The sequence below is a fragment of the Aythya marila genome (genome assembly GCF_965140915.1).
Source record: "Aythya marila genome assembly, chromosome: 1".
Lineage (NCBI taxonomy): Eukaryota > Metazoa > Chordata > Aves > Anseriformes > Anatidae > Aythya > Aythya marila.
The window spans coordinates 179,844,954-179,864,367 of NC_139042.1; the positions used below are offsets into that span (position 1 = coordinate 179,844,954).

The window sequence follows — 19,414 nt, forward strand, 5'->3', positions numbered from 1 at the left end:
CTTTCTTACACTGGTTCCATGGGAGTATGCTAGCCACAATTTGAAATTATACTGGCTAGCTTAACTCTAAGCCACATCATACTATAATCCTCTAATTTTCAAGTACTGTAAATGTGCAGCTTTACCGGATGCTTGCTTGCTTCTTTTTTGTATTGGTGTGAGATGACTTTGGTGCTAAAGAAGACTAGGACACTGAAACAACTTAGAGAGTGCTCTTTATTTTCAAGCATGCATCAGCATTAAATCATGGCAATTTCTTTTACAGATAAGGTCCATGTAATGAATTTTCTGCTACTGTCATAAATAAAAAGTAGTTATTTTTATGGTTTTTCCCATCATCTAACTCCAGGTCTTTTCACTGGTTCTGTTAGCAATATTCTCCTGATCAGTGAGTGTAGCTTCCCTATACAGTCTCCTATTAATTCAGGAGTGTAATAGTTTTCTCTCTTTCATTCAAGTTTGCCTTTCAGAGAGTTCTAAAGATTGGGAAGGATTATAAATTTGCTGTAGATCTTCTGTTCTTGCATTTAATTTATGCTTTGTGTTTAAACCACTGCAAGATGTTGTGACCATATCCTGGTGCCCCTGAAATCAACAGATATTTATCTCTGATCTCAGACAGAGCAGGATTGTCCTTTAGGATCTGCTCAAGAACTGTGAGTGCAGAAAAGATTACGCTGTTCACATAGGGAACCAGGCATCCAGTGATTCCTTGGTAACAAAATATTTCAAGTGCACTTTGAAATATGTTAACTTTTATTTATTTTTGGAAGGGAGAAGCTAGTTGTGTGCGTCTCGTTGCTTAGGTTCAGAGGAATGTATAGTCTTTGTAAAGCTGACCTGTAATTACTTGAGAATTTGATGAAACAATAAGAGGATTGTTGTGGGAATGTCTCCAAATGTTAAAAGTATGCTCTGCAAACTTTGTACCAGAGCCTTCTATGGGGAGACGAATCAATGTTGTTAGGAGATGGTGCTAGTGCATTCAGTTTGTTTACTTTGGTTTTCTGTGTCTGCCTGCCTTCTCAGAAAACTTGCTTGGAGCCAGACTGTAGCAGCCCTCTCTCTGTCTTTTCATAATTGATCAGGGGATGACTGCCTTCCCTGAGGGTTAAGACGTGGCAACTTTTTCTGTTTGCTCAGCATCTCAATGCAGTAGTTCAAACATTGTTCACACCAGCTGGCAGTGTAATGCCATATGCACATCTTGTCAAAGCAACTGTTGTCATGGATACTAGAAACTATCTTAAAAACCAGCTCATTTGAGTCTAATCAAAATTGCACCTTTCTTTATCAGTTGGGAATCTTTATTATTTTAGGGAGTGTTGATCAAATTGCATTTATTGCAGTGCATTATGTACAGTGTGTTTTAATAACATAGATAAATAGGGTGATGCATTTTAAAGCTGTAACTTCTATTTACTGAACTGATTTTTAAGGGGAAAATACAGCTTTCCAGATAGTTTCAGTGCAAATGTTTGGAATCTTTTTTTTTTTTTTTTTCCTATTTCTTAACAAATACTGCTTTATAATACTTGGCATTTTAAAAATAATTTTATAGGGAAAAATAATGTAGATTAGCCTTCCTTAGTTAAATGATGTGTTTGTTTACATTTCATATGTTTAACTGTATTTTGCTGAGTTGGAATGAAAACATAAAATAAATGAAAACACTTTATATTTTGATTGGGATGCTGTCATCCCGGAGCCTGATCTGATTGGCTGGGGAGTAATTTCTTTGTTCTCTGATTTTCCTAAGAATGCAAATGAAAACCACTCATTTTTATTTGGCATTAAAACTGCACTTTATTTTGTCAAAGGAGAGGTTTCTCCTTGAATTGTAAGTACAAAAAGTGTTTTTAATCTTCAATGAATATCCTTATTAATTCATTTTCAAGATAATCTGATGTTGATTTGTCAAATTTAATTACAGCTTCCGGTAACACTTGAAGTCTACTTGCTTTTGCTTCAAAATTGTAATATGAAAATGCAAATTGAATGATAATTTACATGGGAGTGGGCATTTTAGTTGAACACTCAAAGACAAGTTCCTTGTGGAAATGAGGCTATTGATGCAGTTTATGATTTTTCCTCTTCAAGCACTTTAAACAAATTAACTTTATTTCCTGCAGGATTTCATGTACGTCCATAAATTCTAGTGAAGTCCTATATGTGTACTTTCAGAGGATCTTTTTTATGTTTCAAGTAAAACATATCCAGACTGAAGCCTGAAATCTAGCAAATAGAAATCAGAAGTTGCATTTGTTTGATGGGACTTTTACGTAACATTGAGTAACTTATCTTTTTCTAAGAAAAGGTGGAATTTATTTACTTTTTTTTGTTCTTTTTCTTTTCACTTTTGAACTTTTAGGCACTCCAGGCAGCAAGACAGCTCCTTTTACAGCAACAGACAAGTGGACTGAAGTCACCTAAGGGCAGTGATAAACAGAGACCACTGCAGGTTGGTAAAGGATCCTTGCCTTTGGGGCCTCACTTGGAGGGGAGATTGCTGGGCTTGCTCACACATGTGGTGTGCGTGTCTCTGCCTGTGCATTGATGCTGTTTGTGCATATTCACATAAAGCAGATTGTAGATTTGTGTGCTGGTGACTTCCAATTCACAGACAAAATTCACAAGTTACAAACGCCTTTTGTGCTTATAGACACTTGAAAGTTCTGTTACAATAAACATGCACATGGACTGAGTTCAATAGCTATGGTATTAATTAATTATTTGTAGATATGTTTCATGATTGGCATGACATTTTTATACATATGTGGATTAAATTGCAAAACGTATCATAAGGATTTGCACTTGGATGCTGTTGGGTTTCAGAAAGTATTAGGGAGAATAAGAGTTCTGTTCAATAATAATTTTAAATGCAATTTGGTAAAACTACATGTACTGTTCATAGACAATAAGCATATTATTCTTTAAAATTTTCCTTTTTTTTTTCTTTCTTTTTGAGGTTTCAGTTCAATTGTTGCTAATTTAGCATTCCATCTAAAATTGCATTCTGCTGGCAAAACTGTTTCTCTCATTGTACAGAGACCAAATAGGAGTGTTTAACTGCTGAATTACAGTCTATTGCAGACAAAAGATGCACATAAGAGATAATTTTACTGTGTTCAGGAAATAAAAATGCGTAATTCCTACCATTCTCTTCCTCTTCCTTTTCTGGATGAGCCATTATCCAATGGGGATATTGCCTGTTTTCTGTTGGAATAACATATTTTTATCTAATTCTTGGTTTTAATAGAGAATAATGTAGGGAGACTGCCAGATACTAGATCGCTTTTCCAATTTTGTGTATAATTCACATTGTCTTCTTTTTTGTGTGTGAAATTTCATAAAGTTAGGTGCAGCACACAGTTCTACATTACATACCATTTCTCTTGAAATAGACTTTAAAAATTATATTTATTTGCTCAGAACCAAACAAAAACCTAGGGAGGAAAATGGAGGGGAAAAAAAGAAACAAAGAAAACATTTCAAGTTGGCATCCTGCTATGCTGAACTTCTAGTCCAGTCTGGAGACATAGGGTCCAATGACCATCTTAACTTCCTACTCTTCACCTTTGACTTTGCTTTGGCAATATCTTCTAGGCTGAAGACTCACAAGAAAAGTAGTCGTAAATGCAGCAGCTTAAGATCTCTGTAGTTTTTTCAAACTTTCAGGAAGGCAATTTGTGACCTTGAAATTTTGAATCACAAGGATAATTGGTTTAATGAATAAGATGAATGTAGTTCATTCTGCCAGTTCCTTATGAAAGGCAAGGTCAGCCATAGTAGGAGTGGACAAGGTCCTTCTAGCCTGAGGTCTCTAAACTAGCCAACACTAAGAGAAGCATATGAAACAGGCAAAAATGTTACTGTTTTCCCAGTATATTTTTTCCCAGTGATATGAGCTTACTCTATTCCTCCAACTTGTAAACTGCAGTGGTTCAGGAGCTCCCAACTTCTCTGTTCAAATTCTTCATCCATTCATAAATCTTCTTTTCAAGGCTGAAGAGATTTGGGAGTGCGCTACTTGTGGTAGACATCGATGAAAGGAGAAAAAACCATCTCTGGATACAATGACAGTCACACAGACAGCTCAGATGAGATGGGCAGTCTTGTGTTTTCCTACTTCTAAAGGACTAACACTGGCTTGATGCCTTATAAATGTCGTGGGCTGGTGTATTGGAGAGGTGGCCTGTATTATGTCTTTGCCAGGAAGAGTCAGTGCCTCATGAGTCATATTTGTGAAGCTGGAAGAAGCAAATCAAATAGTTTTCTTTTCAGAATTGTTACATGCTCCCAATGATCAGTATGTGCACAGTGCCTCTCATTAGCCTTGGACACTTCATTTGATTCATTTTTAAAAGAGAGGAAAATGGAATATGCTTCCAGACTTTGGTTTATGTATCAAATACCATGTAAATCAAGGTATGAGTGCAAACTCCATTTAAATTTTCTTCTATAGTGAAAAGGGTGCATAAAGGTTTGGGAAATGAGTCCTTGGAGCTTTTCTATTTCTGTCTTTTACTGTTACTTCAGAGATTTTCATTGTTCATTATGTAGTGGAAATTCACATTTTGAGCATTGTGATGCCTGTTTGACCAAATACTGTAATATGGGTCATAAACTTGTACATTATTATTATTTTATTATGCCAAATATAATGGTAACTTTGGCCAAAATCTCCTAGCAGTAGGAATTGCTAAATGTGTATAAGCAATTTGAGATTTATAAGACAAAAATACTTGTGCTTGTGTTTGTGTTCAAGGAAACAGACTTCTCCCAGTATTTTAACGTACTTTAATATTAGTGTATTTCTAATTTCCGCTAATTTCTGACCAATTTACTAATCTGGCAACTGGAGATATGGTAGAACTGTATTACAAATCTATTAAAAACCTTATAAAACTTTTAAAACTAGCTCACACATCTGCAGGCAAATGTGGGTGTTAGGTAATCCTTGCCATTGCAGCTCTCATGTGCTCCATATTTTGACATAAACTATGCTATTGTTTCACATGCCAAAATAATGAAAAAATGTATTAATTTTAGTGGCCATCTTGTTGCATTTGATAGATATGTTGGTGAAAGTAGAATATGGTCTATTTACACATGCTCTCTCTGTTAATTCTGTAATGCATCAAGTATTTTAGTGACCTACAGCACCTACTAGCTAATCAGCAAGTAGAAAGCTTATTGAAGAAACCTTCAAATATGTGTCCACAACTTTGCAAAAAAAGGGTGTTGAGTAAGTGGCCAAGTTCTACTGTGCTTTACCACAAGGGATGGTTAGAGAGAACCTCTGGGATTTTTCTAGAAGAATTTGAGTGTTTTTTATATGCTTCTTGTGAAAAATCTTTCTAAATTTACTGCTTGCTTTATGGTCGATTGTAAAAGAGAAATGCTCCAGTTGGCAAATTTATTTGTTTTAGTTTTTAATACAAAAATTGTCCTTATCTATTAATTTTCCTATATTTTTCAGGGGGTAAAGGTTTATATTTAGATTGTGAGTTAACAGAATACCTGCAAAAATTATCATTTTAGATAGACGCTTATCTTGATCTACTATTACTTCTAATTTACATTTTTCTGGGTTTCAGACTGCAGATGGAATAACCATTAGCATGTCTTATGCAAAACAGGAGAAAAAAAATCCCATCTGACAAGCTTGAGTATCAATTGTAGTAGTGATTTTACTTTCATGTATAGATACCCGAATAAATGTATTTGAGACATGTTTATATATCCTGTTCCTTACACTGATGCACCAATTGTGTGGATCCAATCAGTACATACATTGGTTAATGACGTATTGCAGAGTAGCTAAGAAGGGTTTGGGATGGGAATTGATGATAGTGTTAATCTTAGTATGATGAGATAATAACATATACTTTCTTACTCTGTATCCTAAAAACATATTGCAGTAGTAAGCTTTCCATAGTGCAGGTTGTTGTTTCACAATATTTTTATTTTCTGGAGAAAGTACAATAGTGGCATGTTGAAGCGAGCTGATTACTTGCATGGATTTCATTCCATTTTATCCATTTCCATAGTAGATATACTAGGGAAAATATTACTTTGACTCTTAGAACCTGTAGCTCGTTCTTCTGTGGCAGGAAATAACTGTCCTTATGGCCACTGAAGAATCTACCCTGGGCTGTGACACTGGCAGCTTTGTTGTTCTTGTACTGACACCTGTGAGTTATGACAGTTCATGAGGTTCTTCAACTGTGCAGAGCACAAGCATAATTCAAAGTTGAATTTGCTACCACAGGTAGGTGTTCATGGAAGGGACTGGAATTATTTCTTTCCATGGTGGTGAGATTCATCTGACCACAGCATACTGCTGTAGGCTGCACAACATAGTGGTTTGGACAGCTAGCTATAATCGTATTTGTTTTCTCAAAGAGCTATGAAAAGCCTAGCTATTTCTATTCCCTGTAATGCCCTGTAATGAAGTAGTTTATTTTCATAAAGTTAGACTTTGAACTTTATCTTGATAAGAATAAATAGATAATTATCTTTAATCCCATAAGTTAATGTATCTACAATAAACTAGTTAGTTATTTTTTTCCTTCATGCCCAGAGATTTGTTGTTTCAACATTAGTTCTAATGGATTCTGTATTAGAATGGCATGTCAGGCAATCATGACTCCTGGAATCAAATGGTTAAGCTCTGTGTGTACCAAGCCTGTTGTATAAATATCATGCTGTATGGAGTGTTGAGTTGTTAAGGTAAGCTTTGTTTATTTAGCATGAGCACTTCACTGGAGTGTAATCATTTGATAAAATTTGGGGAAAGTAAGTATACATTTGAGTTTAATTGCTTGATGTTAACTGCACTAGTGCATAGTGTCAGAACCATGTTTTTTAAAAACAGGTATAGGCAAAATGGAAAAACTTAGATTTTCCTAGTAAGTAAAACAGTCTATACCCGAACAAAGTGATCTTTAGCTCTAATTTGACAGAAAATGTTCACCTGGACAAAAAAATGGAAAAATGGTTTATAATAAAAATCAAATAATTATATGCAAAAACAACAACAACAACAGTATCTATAATATACGTTGTCTGAGATTTGAATAGGTTTTAGGTGGTCATGTGAAAGAGAAGGTAATAGTGGTGGTCATAGGGTGTATTTATATGGTGTAAACTGTGGAGAGCAAAAGGTTAAGGACTGGATTGGGTATTGTGGGTACACACTTTTTTTTCAGCACTTGAAAAAAATTTATCATTAAACGATATTCATAGTCTGTTTTAGTGAACATATCTGCATAGTCTCCTTGCTTCTGTGTTACTCTTTCCTAGTTTGGTCATCTCCCTTTAGATCTGTATTTGAGTATGAATTTAAAATTCATTACACATAATAAATTAGCAAATGTATCATTAATATTGTAATTTTTAGTTACTTTTTAAAACATACATAAGAAGCTGTTGAGAGATAAGAGATTGGGAATGTGGGGAAAAAAGCAAAAAGCACTGATTTTAGATGTTGTCCACTGACTTAGCACACATGGATTACAACTGAAGCATGCATGTGTAATATCATTAAAAAAATTCCCATTTTAAAAACAGCAAAAAAATATTTGTAGATGTAACTTAGATTGAATTTTCTTTACATTATGTTCAATGCAAATAGAAACAAATCCAGCTGGTCTAAAACTCTCTTTCCAAAAACTGTGTTACATATCTCTATTTATCTAATGCTTGCTGCTAAGCCTAGGAAGTAGGAGGATTTTATACATGCTAGAAAGCACTGATTTAGAAAGATGCAAATGCCTAATATATAGTGTAAGAGGAGAGTAGTGATAAACAGTCTTCTTCCCTCTCGAGTATTATTCTGGAGGAAATGTGTGGCCTACATATAAGCAAACATTGAGGCTTGGGGTAAATTAAATTTGGAAGATAGCTACTGGAAAGGCGTAAGTCCCATTTTCCCTTGCAAGTCTGTTAGGAGGAATATGCAGTTATCCTCTAAGGTGCAGAAATTTGCATCAGTGATACCCACTGTAAGGACAAGGATAACCCCAAGAGATGGAGAGAAGGCAAGGAGTTATTTTTGGGTGAGGTGTGGGGGGAGGGAAAGTAGAAATAGCTATGTTCAAACTTCTAGTGGTGTAGAAGACAAGAGGTCCATTTAAGATAGAGGGACAAATACAGTAATAATAATATTAAAAGGAAATAATAATAATAAAAAAAAGCTGGACAATACTCATTGATTTACAATGGAAGTGTCTGTAGAATACACTTGCTGGGAGTACCTTATTTATTTGTAGTAAATAAAAATCCAATCCAAAGTCTTCTGTCCTATCTTTGGCAATTATTATTACTGTATTTTGTTTTCCTGGTGACAACACATATTTTGCATCTTTTGCCACTTTGCTGTAATAACTTTCAAGAATAGATTTACTTTAAGTCACTTTTTACTCTTGAAAACTTCCAGTATTAAAAAATAAACCTAAAAAGTGACACTTGTTAGTAACTTCAAGCATAGCTATCATGTTGTGAAAAAGAACCCAATATTTATGTAATTAATTTGTTCTACGTATTTATATCCGGTTTGACTTGTAATGATTTCATTTTTAATTTAAATATCTTTTTTTGTTTTTCACCTTGAGATATTATTTTTTTCTTAATAGAGCAGATACTTGTAATTTTTAATGCAACAAAATATTACAGCTAGCCTTTATCATGAGCTTTGTAACGTGGAAAAAATGTATACTAGCACTCTTCTAATGGAAGAGATTGCACAATAGCTTAATTTGTATTTAACTGAAAAAAAAACAACACCTTTCTCGTGCAGAGATCACATCTTTATCATGAACATATTGTTGTAATATTGTAAAAATTTTGGGAGGCAGGAGAAAGAAGTATTATGCAAGTTGTGTTTACAGGCATTGAATATGCAGAATACTAATTAGGATTACTGTGTTATCGAGGATTTCAGAAGGCATGTTAATATTAAACGTATGTCTTTGCAGCAATCTGATGTGTCACTCCATTACAGTCACCTACATCATTATCGTGGCTTTCCTTTCCACCTTTGTCTTGTGTTGATTTTGGTTACTCCTAAAGGACTGGGAGGAGAGGGGAGACGGGGTCACGCTGCACACACTCAGGTTCTTCAGAAAGGCAAAATTTTAGAGAGAGTGCCTAGGCCTTTCCCCTGCAGCTTTTACATAGCAGACCAGCAGACACATCCTTTCCTCATGGTTCAGTCTGCAGTCCATCTGATACGTGGAAATAGTTCTGTGCATGAGATGGATGGGCTGTTTTTCATATGCTGAACTATAGGAGTCCAAGCCCTATAGAGAAGTGTCTTTGCCTTGCTGGAGCAGCTGGAGAGCCCTATCCCCTGCCAGGGTGCATGCACCATTGCTCCTTTCCATGCCTCTGCAGTGATGGGAGAAGGAAGTTTCCTTGAACCAATTCTCCTAGCCCTTGCAGCAGGTCGGATCAGCCTGATTATTAGGCTGATTATTAGGTCAGACCAGCCTGGCTGGCTCATTGCCCATTGAACAGCTTGTGAAGAGCTCAGAGGGGATGTGTTGAATGGTTCCCTTCACAGTGTGAGGCCTGCTCCCAGGCAGGTCCCTAATTATGCCAGTTTAGGATCACACCACTGCAGCAAGACTCACTTGATACCCTTGAATTTAAAACAAAACAAAACAAAACAAAACGAAAAAAAAAATAACAATAATAAAAAGTAACACTTTTTTTTTGTGTGTGTGTGTGTGTGTGTGTACCTTCGTTTAGGAATTCCCAGTGCAGGAAAAACAACTGAACAAAATATTCTTTTAACACTCTAGCCAGGTGTTGATTTTTAAACTGTTTCTAGCCTCCTTTTTTTCCCTTCCTCTTTTTTTTTCCCCCCCCAGAATGTTTTTTGTTTCAGCAGACAATTATGAAAGTCAAGACAGTTTTCAAACAGAATTAAAATTCTGTGACTAAATAGTGAAAAATCTTTAGTCAGTGGCAGCAAATGCACCTTTCCACAGGAACATCCTGTCTCCCTACATAGACATCCCATACATTCCTTGTGTTTACTTTTACTTTCTGAATTAAATACTTGTTTTGAAAGTCTGTAGTCATTAGACAACATTTGGTAGGATTTTTATTTTTTAGTTTTTAGTTTATGTATTAATTGTCCAATTGCTTTACCAAGTATGGTGTGGGGAGCAGGCTAAAGAGGAATATGAATATATGCCAAGATCAATACAAGTGTTAATTTCTGTTTATCTTCATTTTGGCTGTATACTCGTAAAATGGAATTAAAAACTTAAAATTATCCAGATGAACATTCATACACTGTAGTGCTGCAGAAAAAGCATGTGGGTGAACCTGAAGCAGCAATCACACAATGGAGCACATCAGCCCACCCTGTTGGGGAAGGGGATTGTCCAACAATTGCCACTTTGATGTGCTAGATGTTTTCATGCCTTCTTATGCTTCTAATATAATTTTCTTGAGGCAGACAGTTGAGGGTGTTATGAAATAGAATTAATGGTGAAAAATTTACTAAAGGCTACTTCAGTGTTTTACTACTTGATTATGTGAAGCTTTGAAAAGCAATTGTACAGTAATAATATGTACAAAGAAAACTGTATGGTGTGCCAACAACATCAATATGCTTCAAGGATCTCACTGCAAACCTGAAGTATAAATGAAGAATGAGATTCTCCTCTAAGTGTTCATAGTCAATGTATTTATTCTGAAAATATGTCTTCAGTAGGATAGAAGAGGCAGCTTTACACAGTGTTGAGGAAAACCAATACAGGAACCCAACACACCAGAAAAAATATCAAAATTAACTCTACACTTGTGGAAAAAATCATTTTCAAATTGGGGCAGCTGTAATTTAACATGCAGATTTGGGCTATAGGTTTGATGCTTAGTAATAATAACATTACCTACTTAAAGAAATATATTTCCTAATACAAGATATCGTGTGAACTCATGCATAAAGCAGTGTGGGTTTATGCTTTAAAAACAGTTGAGGATCCAATGGAAAGCCTGTTTGAGGGCATGTATCTGAAACAGAAATAATAATGCAAATTCAGAGGTGGATGGTGATTGAGTTTTGTATATATATATATTTTTAATGTTATAATTAGAAAGTGTTGAATCCATATTCTGAGTGAGGAAGAAAAAAATGCAAATCTGCTGTAACAACTGGAAGCATGTGTTTCAGCCATGCAAAAGAAAATAGGAGGATAGGGATCACAAGAGGGCTGGGCTTTGTATGAGAAGTAGATATCTTTCAAGAACAGAATTTTAAAAGTAAATTCTAATAAATTTTAGAAAGTAAAGTGAAGTACAAGGTCATGTGCTCAAGAGCTTAGAATGAATTCTGCTTTAAACTTATGTTCATCCTTTAAAATGTGAAAGGAAGAGTCCTCTCATTTTATTGTTTGCTACATGATAGTGAGCTACTGGTGGTATAACATAGATGAGAAAAACAAATGTGCAATCCTAAAGGAATCTAAAAAGGTGTTTCCAATCAAAATAAGAAAGTATTAATACCATTTTGAAAGGTATCTGTGAGACCTTATCTTGTATTGTGGAAGATATGCAAGCCATCTAATATGTATAATATGTATATATGGAAAATTGTGATTGCCCTGTCTGAATAAGCTTTTTTTAAACATTTTCTAATGTTTTTTAGTATTTATAGTGTTGAGGTGACTGTCTCACAGTACCTGAGAATACAGTGGATTAGTCTAACAGCCTACTGATGAGATCATTATTATTGCAACCATTTTAGGGCCTGGCAAATAATATGATCCAACAAGTCTCAGAGCCAAGATTAGGAGAGGGGCATGTTGGGAAAGTCATAGTAATTTAGCATCCTGCAAAGTAGTTTAGTCTAGAAAAATGTTTGTTTTGGGTGGGGAATACTTTTATAGAGTTCTCTGAGTGATTATTTAATCACTGTAATTTGACTGGGTTGTTACAGTTTGTATTGTAATACTCCAACCATACCTCTAGAAACAAATAATTATGATTTTGTGTATGGTTCTTTCGAATATTTGTAGTTAATGAACATAAGTGATATTGTATCAGAGTTAATTCTTGTAATAATGTCCTTACATACATCCAGAGATAATATTGTATCAATAGCCGTTAAGACTGAAATTCCTATCTCACTTGGGGTTCAGTAACATTGTTCAAGATAAATTAAAATGGCAAAATTTGCCAATTGTGTATAATGCTTGGACTATCAATATAAAATGGACTGTCACTGAAAAATACTTAGCATATTTTGTTGTGCACATTTGAAGGTTTTTTTTTTTACTATAAGTGTAGTAAGAAGGAATTTACTGGAAGTATTTTTGAAATGATTGACTACAGTAATGGCACCATCTGTAAAATAAATTTTAGTGTAATGAAAACCCACAAAAAAAGATTAGATTATGCTTTTATTACATGCAGAATTGATTAGCTCCCCTTAAGTGAAAACTCAAAATCACAGAATGATTGAGGTTAGAAGGGATCTCTGCAGGCCATCTGGTCCAACCCCCTACTCAAGCAGCAACATCTATAACAGATTTCCCAGGAAAACTTTTGAAGATCTCCACATAGGGAGACTCCACAACCTCCATCACCCACATAGTGAAGGAGTGTTTCCTGATATTCAGATGAAACTTCTTATATGCCAGTTTGTGCCCCTTGCCTCTTGCCCTGTCACTGGGCACAACTGGAAAGAGCCTAACTCCATCCTCTTTGCACCCTCTTTTCAAGTATTTATACACAATGATAAGATCCCCCTGAACCTTCTATTCTTCAGGATGAACCAGCCTTTCCCAGTCTCCCCCAGCTCTCTTGACCTCTCTTCATAGGAGAGGTGCTGCAGTCCCTTGATAATCTCATGGCCCTCTACCAGACTCTTTACAATATGCCCATGTCTCTGCTGTACTGAGGGGCCCAGAACTGACACAGTACTCACAGGTACTTTGAATGACTTTAGTGACAAGTCGCATTGAACCCTGTCTTGTATGTGAGTTAGGATCTGATGTATCAGAGAAGTTGATGCAACAAACTATTTACATAGAAATTTATTGATTAAACGTCTGTGATTGTCTCAGCTTAGGAGTAACAATCCTATTTCAGTGAAGATTCCTTTTTATTCAAATCACTTCTTTTCCCAGTGAAACTGTCAACAGGAATTCTAAAAAGATTTTGAAAATGTTTCTTTTACCTGACAGATGTTTTCTATTTTCCTTTTTTTGTTTGTTTGGTTTGGTTTGGTTGGTTGTTTTGTCCCTTTGAGAGTAAACATCATTAGCATTGAGTCTTTAGAATGCTGCTGCAACAGTATTCAACAGTGCAGCAAGTAGATCTTTCCACTTCAGTTCTGAAAGATTTAAGTATTGTGACTTTCATTGTATTATGTATCAATTTGGTCTTGCTATTAATTATTTATTAAAATGTAAAAGACATAAGAAGGATATCTTTTATAGAATAATAAGTGGTGTGTTTTCTGTCTTAGAGAAAAAACAATGAGGAAAGGAACTGTCAGTTTTGACAAATAGTGCTCTAGACAGTTGTCTTGACTAGCAGTCCACAGCCAAAATAACTTCTATTTTTAAACTTAAAATGCATTAGATTATGCAACTATCATCCTCAGTATTAATTTCATTGTTAGGATGAAACTCTGATTCTTCACATTTTCAATATTTTATAATTTTTGTAGTTAGGTATTTTTCTACCTTTTTTTTTTTTTTTTTTTGATTACTGTAGTAAAGCATTATGTTAGATATTTGGGCCTTCTTATATTAATAACTTCACAAAATTTTAATGTGCATCACATTTCCAGAGATGTTGTGTGTATTCTGGCAGGGGTAACAAAGTGCAAGAAGGGAAAAGGAACAGCTGAGAGACACAGAGACATGCATCATTGACAGACCCATTGAAGTGGGACTGAACAGCAGGCAGCAAGTTTATACTCATACATCTTTGAGTTTATTTCATGCCCAACTGTGTGAGCACAAGGTATAGACGTATATTATTTATACTTTTCAGAGAATACCAAAATCCATTGGCTCAAGCTTTTAATAATACTGAGTAAAGGAGAAGGAGATATGATCCGTAGAGATCCCAAGATATCTCTACTCTTTTATCATCCCTTCAGCTTTCTAGTCCATCTTTTGTGTTTTATTATTGCAGGGTTACCTTTAGCTATAGTTACAATTGGTGATTTTTCGTAAGACATAATTGTTCCGTTGCAGTTCAAGGAGTAAAAACATGAACTTAATCTAAAAGAATGATGTAGCAGTATATAGCCAAGCTCTGGAACCCTGTGCTGCAAAATGTTGTGGATGCTAAACACTTACATTGGCCCAAAAGCAAGTGAAAAATTAATGGAAGAAAAATCCATTAAAGGTTTCCTAAATACAAAATGCAAATACTAAATCCAAATATAGTATGGGGATTGTCTGAGAAAGTGTTACTACATAAGTATGTTACTATGTTCTTTTATTCTTCTCTGGGCATGGAGTATTGAATATTGTCAGAGGCTGACCATCAGGCTAAATTATCATTTGGTCTAATCCAGTATGACATACTATCTTTTCATCAGATTCTAGAAAACAACATATTTTCCTTCTGAAGATTTGATTTTGGCCATCCAAGTGAACCTGACTTTCCTCCAAGAAAATGTTGGTTCTACCAGCCAACTTCAAAGTTTACAAATCACAGTCCATAGGATTTAGCACAACTGCTTTTAGTCATGCTTTGAAGAAGGTTTTTTACTGGAAAAGTATCTAACCTTTTCCAACATCTTAAGAAACACTTCTTTTTTTTTGTGACACAACACTGACATTGGGATAACATAGAATGCATTTTGCTACCCATAATTACTTTTCATTGTGGTGGAAAAGTTGGATTAATCTGATTAAGCTCAAGCAAAATAATTGGATGCCCAACTGATTTCAAGTTTCTTAGACACCACAGAGTCAATCAGATGCTTGATGTGTTTGGATCTGACAGTGCTTCAGAAGGGACCTTCCAAATAGGAGAAGATATACCTAAATTGCCTTGCTACCTGACTTTCCCATAAGACTGCTGCTGTATCATTATTTTGATTATGCAGGCAATGAAACCCATTCCTCTTTCTTGGTTCCTGTTTATATGCATAGGACTGCAATGTAACTCCCACTGTATAAAAAAAAGATCTTTCAAATTTCACGTCTTTAATTCCTGTTCAAATTAAGCCACAACTAGGAAAAAAAAAAAAAAAAAAAAAAAAGTATGGCTACCTTCTGTTAAGGAAAATATGAAGTCCTTTATAGCAAACACAGTTAAGAACTTTACATGGCATATGGGTTACAAAGTGCTGTTGATCCTAGTTGTTTACCATAAAGGAATATAAAGTTCATTGGTAAAATTTTGTACTCAAGCCAATGATTTACATTTGTCATTGTATGTCAAATGTAGTTCTCCCTAACATTAAAGCAAATTTTCTTGAAATTTAAAGTAATTTTTCATGAGATTAAAATAGACTGATTCATTTAGGAGTAGACATGTAATAGACATACAGAAACGTAGTAGACGTTTTCAGGCTTCTTTATGATGAGGTAAAAAGGAACAATCTAAAAGTTTGGAAGGGATGGGATGGGATGGGATGGGACGGGACGGGACGGGACGGGACGGGACAGAATAGTTCAGTTGGAAGTAACCCATCAAGTCCAACTACCTGGCCACTTCAGAGCTTAACATTGTCAAGGACATTATCCAGATGCCTCTTGAACACTGACAGGAATATAAATTTGCAATTAGCAGAATTTTCATTCATTTATTTGCCTTATTTATGTAGCTAAAAGTTTTATGAAAGGTGGTGATACATTGTTCTAGTAAAGAAAATTTCATAGAGGACTGCTTCGTAAAGAAATGTCTCACTTTTCATACATGTCACTTCTGTGTGTCTTCTCTGTTGTCTGACATATCAGATGGTCATAATTTTCCCTCATTCTCCTTTCTTTCAGAGTAAGCATAGACAGGACCATTGAAAAACTGAAAACATATATTATTCCTCCTCTTAGTGGTCATTTAGGAAAGGGCTCTTTTTTTTTTTTTGGATTCTCCAGAGATCCATCACTTTCTAATGCATGTTCAGATATAAAAAATAGTGGCAGAACCCCCATAAATCCTGAATGGTTCTCTTCAAAAATTCCTATTAAAATGCAGTAAAATTATTTCATGTTTAAGAGTATCTGTAACATTTTAAGATACAAATAGTCACAACATTAATATCATTTTTTTATAAAATCAAGCTATATAATCCTGGAAATTAAGAGTGTTAGGTCAGAGGTTGGACTCGATGATCTTGAGGTCTCTTCCAACCTAGACAATTCTGTGATTCTGTGATTCTGTAATTAGATTTAGAAAATTTAAAAACAATTTAATATACTGAGTTTCTCAAACATATTTGACCCTGTAGTAAAGTGATGCAAAGAAAAAAAAAAAAAAAAGAGCAGTCATTAAAAATCAGTTTGCACTAGTTTGGGTCTACAAATGCTAGCATATTTTAATATGAACAACATTAACGTTTTAAATAAAAAAGTTAATTAACATTATCTTTGACATGGTATCTCAGGAGGAACTTTGGCAGAACAAAGAGTAAAAACTAGAGGTATAGAGCTATATCTATTTTGATGCAGTGCAAGCCATCTGCAACCCAAGAAACTCAGTGAAAACAAGACCAAGACATATTGCTGACATGGGAGATCCTACTTGGGCTCAGTCCTCATATAGGACTGTGTTTAACTCCATAAGCAATATCATTGAGTACGCATAGTAGCCAATTTGTGGCATAAGTTACACCTCAGAACTTCAACTGTGAGTCAATGGAGTTTGTTAGAGTCAGTACATTGTCCTTGATATTGCATAAACATTTCTTTGATCCAGATACTCAAGATCTTTCCAGCAGCATAATGAGGTGTCAATATTTGCACTCAGCCAAGGAGTATGAGACTACTTTTAGGTAAAACAAACAAACAAACCAACAACGACATTTCTGGAGACACCAGCAGAACTACTACTATGAGTCGTCTTCTTTTCTGAAGACATCTTCTAGAGTGTGTTGCTTTCCTGCTGGGATGCGTTGTCTATGAGATGGTTATTTGGTTCTTTGGATGTCATCCCAGGACAGGAGATGAGATGAGAAATGAAGCAGAAAAGCACCGTAGAATCTTGTATATTTAATTCAATATGCAGTTGAGCTTTTGTTGTTGTTACGGTGGTGGTAGTGGTGAAGATTGTGTGTTTCTGGATATACTGTGTTGATAATTAATATACCAAGTATGCATTTAAAAATGATTATTCAATGTAAGAGGAAACCTTCCATATGTTTGAACTCACTGTAAACAATTGTGTATGCTAGAGAGATACAATACTAGAGACATCTGTCCCCCTCTTCCTTTGATAAGAGTGTTTCTCATTGTGAAAACTTAAAAAGGGAACTGAAGACATCATCAGAAAGAATGGCTGCTTTTGTAAACCCAATGCAAAAGTGCATTCACAAAATCTGCAGCAATTGCTTTTAAGAATGGTCTGAGCTTTAAATGAGATTACAGCTTTGTATTTGGGAAAAGGAAGTCTGAAGAAATTGATGTATGTATCATTTTGTATCATTTGATGCATCACCATTTTTTAGTGTAGTATTAAAAGATTCTCAATGTATTGGGCATGTTATCCAGCTTCTGTATGTTATTTTATGGGCAGAATTATTTGTAACTGTGTTTGATAAGATTTTTGTCTCTCTCTCTCTTTTTTTTTTTTTAATTGTTATTTAGCGGAATTTTGGTTTCTAGTAATATCTAATATTAGGAGGGTCTCTGTTCTGAAACTGAGTATGTTTCAGATAGTATCAACAAGGATGGTACATCAGGGGTGTACAAACTTTCATTTAATGTTCTTGAGCTGTTTAACTTTTTTCTATCCTCCCTCTCCCCCCTTTCTTCCCCTGTAAGTATATGTTTCAATGATTTATGAGTTATATCAATATAAATATAGTTGAAATGTTTATCTGGTTGGATAGGTATGCAGGAAACAGTAAATGCTTGCACTTTGTTCCGGTGCATCAGCACAGAGGGGTGGAGAGTCATTTGATTTCTCTTGGGGAGTATTTCTTAGTGTGCTTTCTTTATTAGTTTTCTGGCCTATAGTTCCCTATTTTTCTGATTGTTATGATCCCCACTTTTTTGTGTTGTTTGGCTAGGACTGGTTGATGAAACTTTAGGCTGGTACCATGTTCTTTGCTACACTGAAAGAATCATGAGAAAGTACAATATTATCTCTATTTATTTTTTTATATAAAACCTGTTGTACATTTTTTGGTAGCTAGTATATAAGGCCTGGTGTATCATGTCCCAGAGCTGTTGTGACTAGACCATGATTCAGTGATGGGATGCATATGGGATTGTTCAAAGCTGTTTCTCTAAATCATAAGTTTATTCTGATAAGCATTTTAGATCCAACACAACATTTGAGCCTTGGTCCTGGCCCAAAAGGATGTCTTATCCTAAATCTTTGTTCTGAAGCACAGAAAAGCCTCCTCTAGTTTTACTAAATCAATTTGAAGATGTATTCAACACCCTAGACAGCACATGGGCTGTAATGGGCTGTTTGTTTTTTTTTGTTGTGGAGGTTATGGAAAGAAGAGCCTTGGGTTCTATGTTTGTGCTTCTGATTATTCAGTGAATAAGAACTTAGCATTAGCATTAGAATTTAGCATTTTGTATTTGGTATTATCCTGCATGATCATCCCTGTGTCAGGCATGGGTGATATATTCAGCTATTTCCCACATGTGCTGCCTTTCCCATTACAGAATGGGGCCTAATGACAGCCAGAATACATAGGAAGAGAGTCAATGTATTAAATTACTCAATTATTTCATGTTTATATATCAAAAGAGGACTAGCATACATGTAGGAAGAATGTTTCATTAGTGTGAACTGTCATTTTGAATTACTCAGTCAACTGTCTTTTTGTTGTTCCTTTTATTCTGCTGGTACAAAACAAATAAATTTCTAAAAAGTGGAAAGCACTGAATTTGAAAGAACATGAAGTGGTGGCCATTTAGTCTTTTTTTGCTAACAACATGAAAATTCCATTTGTCAGTCTTTTATTGTATCGTATGTTAACTGTACATATGTTTTTAACATCCTTCACAGGATGCATATCTACTGTAATAAGTTGCAAAATGTAGAGTTTCTATATGTTGTTTATCTGCTTGAGAAAATGAAATTCTCCTTGTTATAGGAAAAAAAAAAGTAAAACAACAACAACAAATTATTTTAGCCTTTATATGTTATTTCTGATGAATATAAATTATATAACCTGAAAGCATATTTTTATGGGCTCATTTAAATTCAAAACAAACATGCAAACAGAACAAAACAAAAACTTGCTGTG

The 19,414-nt window shown here is 34.9% G+C and overlaps 1 protein-coding gene across 10 annotated transcripts in view; it reads left to right on the top strand.

The window, feature by feature from the left end:
- The window catches only part of FOXP2 (forkhead box P2), a 431,190-nt gene that overhangs the window by 301,078 nt on the left and 110,698 nt on the right, over positions 1-19,414 (top strand). For all 10 annotated transcript variants that reach the window (XM_082769279.1, XM_082769278.1, XM_082769283.1 and 7 more), the window contains one exon: positions 2,372-2,461. In XM_082769279.1, coding sequence (XP_082625405.1) covers positions 2,372-2,461 — 90 coding nt within the window. Of the gene's footprint in view, positions 1-2,371; positions 2,462-19,414 lie in introns of those variants that run through there.